General features: G+C 40.1%; 1 protein-coding gene across 1 annotated transcript in view; it reads right to left on the reverse strand.

Moving 5' to 3' along the window:
• The window catches only part of C8H16orf87 (chromosome 8 C16orf87 homolog), a 26915-nt gene that overhangs the window by 2688 nt on the left and 19278 nt on the right, over positions 1 to 4949 (reverse strand). The window contains exon 3 of the mRNA XM_021170536.2: positions 707 to 889. Coding sequence (XP_021026195.1) covers positions 707 to 889 — 183 coding nt within the window. The remainder of the gene's footprint in view (positions 1 to 706; positions 890 to 4949) is intronic.

Here is a 4949-nt window from a genome sequence, read left to right on the forward strand (position 1 = left end):
CAATTATCAGTCAGGCGTGGTGGCGCACGCCTTTAATCCCAGCACTCGGGAGGCAGAGGCAGGCAGATTTCTGAGTTCGAGGCCAGCCTGGTCTACAACGTGAGTTCCAGGACAGCCAGGGCTATACAGAGAAACCCTGTCTCAGAAAAAAAAAAATTATCTTTGAACCTTTTACCACTAATTTATAACAATGTGGAATTTTACCTAATGTAGCCCCTTAGGTTTCCAATAAGAATTTGTGTTTTGTTTTGATTTTTAAAACTAAGAATGTATGGGCTGGGAGTGTGGGGTCAGAAGTAGACCTGTGTACTGCGCTCAAAACTCAGCACTGCAACAAAAAAAGAAAAAAAATTTTTTTAAAGGCTACTTTAATTCCTTTTTTTTTAAAGATTTATTTTTATTTTTATGAGAACTCTGTAGCTTTCTTCAGACACACCAGAAGAGGGCATCGGATCCCATTACAAATGGTTGTGAGCCACCATGTGGTTGCTGAGAATTGAACTCAGGACCTCTGGAAGAGCAGTTAGTACTCTTAACTGCTGAGCCATCTCTCCAGTCCAAGAAAATGTTTTTAAACCAAAAATGAATTGTGATTTTTCTTGTTTTTCTGTTCAAGAGCTCACAGCTTCCATCATACTCACTGCTATGATCTACTCATTGCCTTCCATCAGTTCGATATTTGAAAGGGTACTGGGATTAACCATACCTCTCTCTTCCTCGTGTTTTTTGGCGGATGAACTTTTAGGTCTTCCTCTCCCTCGTCTGATATGATCTGAATGGCTGTTGCTTCGAGATCTCTTTCTGTTTTCTAAATCTTTATTTACTGTAGAATTTATCTTCTCTCGCCTAACTCTCTCTGTTCGCCTCCTCTTGGCCTCGTGCTTGTTTTCTGTATGGATAAATAAAAGTGATTTATTTTAGGGCTTTGCAACAACAGCTTGCCACGTTCTCAGTACCTTCCTCTTCCTTCCCGGCACATTCTGTATCTCTGTAAACTCTGGCCGCAGTTCCCCCACACAGAACAATCAACAGGATTCAGAGCTATTAAGTTAGGGAAAGTCTTTTAAGAGAAAACAAATGTCTCCACTTGGTAACTTTAACTACTCCACAACAACCTTTCTGCTTTTTCCATCATGCTTCCAAGTTTAACACAGTGAAAACACATGAAGAGGGTGGGGCGGACCCACTGCTTCCTGCCCCTGACCTAAATTACAAAGTGAACAAAGTATGTCAAAGGGGTAGAAGCAAAACTAGTCTGAGACATAACAAAGGTTACAATGAAAATCTGCCACAGAGCAGCCATATAACATACTCTAACAACACAGAAAATAAGGAATTTTCACCTAACCCACAAAGAAGGGAATCATTGATATAACAGAACTGTATTCCATAAATTGAGTAAACAATCCAGGAACTTTATTAATATAGTGATTTCACTACTGTAAGAAGCTACTCCCCCATGCCAAACAAATCAAAACATTAAATTAAAATAATTTTTTTTACTTTAATATACATCTAATTCCAAAACCAGAAAACTAACTTCGCAAATACCTAAAACTACAATGGTAACAGGGGAAAGATGGAGACTTCAGGACCAGTCTGAGCTATACAGTGACACTATCTTTAAAAGCAGGTGGGGGATTGCACAGTGGCACATGCGCTCAGGAAGGAGAGGCAGGTGGATCTCTGAGTTTGAGGCTACCCTGCTCTACATAGAGTTTCAGAACAGCTAGAGCTACATAAAGAGACCCTGTCTCAAAGAAAGGGGCAGCATAAGTCAGTATTAATTTCTTCTACATGTCATTGTAGAACAGTTTATCCTAGACCTAAGACTCAAGGATACTGGATTACATAAGAATAACACAAATATTCTATTATTCCAGACTGCAAAAAGTCATCAAATATAATTAAGGACTTATTGAAAGATGTAGGATCTAATTGAAGAGGATTTTAATGACCATAATAGGACAATCTGAATACAAACTAAAACATTAAATATCCTAAAACCACAGAATATCACATTAAAAGCTTAAGCTACTTATCCATATACATATGTACTGTATATAACTATATAAGCCACTGTGTGTAACCATTTGGTTCGTCTCTATGACAGAGAAGAGACTTATTTGTTACAATGTCTATGGCCTTATCTCAGGCTTGTTCCCATCGACCTTGCAACTCAAGTATCCTGCGTATACTAAAACTGAGTTCTGCCACATGGCTGGTTACCTCTCCTGAGTTTCATACATCCAACATTCTCTGCATCTGGGTAGCAAATCTCCTGCGCCTGTCTCTCTCCCAGAGTTCCTATCTCTTCCCAGAACTCCCACCTTCTACTTCCTGCCTTTTCTAATAGGCCATAAGCTTTTTATTTTAACCAATCAGTGGGTGCTTCAGGCAGGCAAAGGACAGAGGCACAGGTTCACACAGTGCTTATAAACATTATGCCTATATGCCTACATATATGCGTAATATATATGTCTACATACATGTATATATTATATGTATGTATACATGTGTATATATATGTGTGTAAGTATATATATATATACATATATGGATATATGTGTGTGTGTGTGTATATATATATATATATATGTAATATATACACTTAAAAAATAATACTAAAGAACCTGATTTTATTTTTCTATCTGGAAGACATCATTTGGTAGCTGAAGAGCAAAGAGAACGTCTTCATCTTTAAGTTATTAAACCTACTAAATAAATAAGTGCTAGAACAAGAATGTCAACCAATTTCTAACTTGCAATGAATTAAACATCAACAGCTGCTAACATTGTAGTCAGGTAAAAAATAAAAATAAAGAATCTAGTCTCATGGTTTTTGGTTGTTTATCTTAAGTAAAAGCTCATGATCTTGTTGTCTTCATAGCAGTCAGCTTAGAACTGGGCCAAGGGCCCATTCTCCTTTTATAGCCTCCCAGTTCTAATGCTCACATCTCTCCACAGCCAGAGTTCTCTTAGGTCTGCAGTTGGGCTCAACACACTCAAGTACTAGCAGGACCATCTTTGTAATTTTAGCTTTCTTAAGGAAAATAGACTTAGTCTGGCTGCTCTAGCCACACTGTCTCCTGCCACACACCACTTTCCCTGGGCACACCAAGAGTTCCTGCCCCTCCTGCACTGTCACTTTGCAGAAAGTCTGGCAGGGCTAAAGAATGTTTACCATATTTGCAGTAGCAGTATCAGCACTGAAAGTCAGTTTCATCATTTTAAAATCCAACTTTCAACTTATAAAAACCAGATCACTTAAGGAATGTGTTAGCCTACATCACTAGGATACAAGCACAGTGTGAAGGGTTTTTTGTTCAGTAATTGTCAAAGCAAACTAGGAGTGTGGAGAAGCAAAAGGTAAGCATGAACTGATATGGTGGTCTGAAGGAAGACGGCCCCTACAGACTCATAGGGAGTGGCATGATTGGAGAATAGGTGGCCTTGTTGGAGGAAGAGTGTCACTGGGGTGGGCTTTAAGGTTTCCGAAGCTGCAGCCAGGCCCAGTGTCTCTCCCTTCCTGCTGTCTGCCAATCCAGAATGTAGAACTCTCAGCTCCCACTGCCATGCTTCCTGCCATGATGATAATGGATTAAACCTCTGAAACTGTAAGCCAGCTCTAATTAAATGTTTTCCTTATTAAAAATTGCTGTTGTCATGGTGTCTCTTCACAGCAACTGAAACACTAGGACAGTTAAACATTCAATATTAACAATTATCATTAATGTTTTATAATAGTACAGTGTTATAAAGGCTTTTCTTTTTTCTTTTGTTGTTGTTGTTGTTGTTGTTTTCGAGATAGGGTTTCTCTGGGTAGCCATGGCTGTCCTGGAACTCACTCTGTAGACCAGGCTGGCTTCGAACTCAGAAATCCNCCCGCCTCTGCCTCCAAAGTGCTGGGATTAAAGGTGTGCGCCACCACTGCCCAGCCCAAAGGTTTTTCTTTTAGGGATCTAAGAGACAACTTAGTAAAGCACTTATCACACAAGCATCAAGACTCAAATTTGATCCCCACCACCCATAGAAGACATGGGCATGGCGCATGTTCTTGTAATCCCAACACTGGGAAAGTGGCAGCAGGCTGATCCTTTAGCTTGTTAGCCAGGTATCCTACTGCAATCAGAAAGACACAGGTCCTATTTAAATTATTCTGACTCATAAAACAAAACTATTAATTTTAGATCCTATGCCCTATAGTTTGCCCTGTTCTTGCCCTCCCTGCCCCAGTGATGTCACACACACACCCCAGTCTGTCTCTAGGACAAAGAACTGAGAAGCACCTTCTGTAATGAGCAGTCAGACCAGGGACGGTGTGTAAGTTTATGTTCCTGTCTACTGCCTGCTTCCATGTCCTTTCCCATATCGGCCACACCATGGCAGGCTCAGGACCCTGATGGTGGCTATCAGCACGAAGCTCCCCTTTGAACCTGAGGGGCTGCTAGAGTTCCTGTGAAGGATGAGTCCCACAAGCTCCTCTTTACAAATCTGCTTGCACTGACACAGTTCCCAAAGAACTAGAGGATGACTCCTGAGAGATGATACCTGAGACTGACCTCTGACTTCTGGGAGCATTTGTATGCACATGCAAATACCCACATACTGATACACATACATACACATAAACTTTTAAAATCTTTTTTTAAGAGAAAAAAAGAAAAGCCCAAATCAAAAATATACAAAGACACCATCATTATGATATTACATAAAACAAAAACAAAACAGAAAAGTGTTGGTGGGAAAATGGAAAACTTGAGAGCTTTTAGGAATTACTAGTAGAAACATAATAGTCCAGTCCTGTGTATTATAATAATTTCTAAAAAGAATTACCAGCCGGGCATGGTGGCGAAAGCCTTTAATCCCAGCACTTGGGAGGCAGAGGCAGGAAGATTTCTGAGATCAAGGCCAGCCCAGTCTACAGAGTGAGTTCCAGGACAGCCAGG

The sequence above is a fragment of the Mus caroli genome, chromosome 8 (genome assembly GCF_900094665.2).
Source record: "Mus caroli chromosome 8, CAROLI_EIJ_v1.1, whole genome shotgun sequence".
Lineage (NCBI taxonomy): Eukaryota > Metazoa > Chordata > Mammalia > Rodentia > Muridae > Mus > Mus caroli.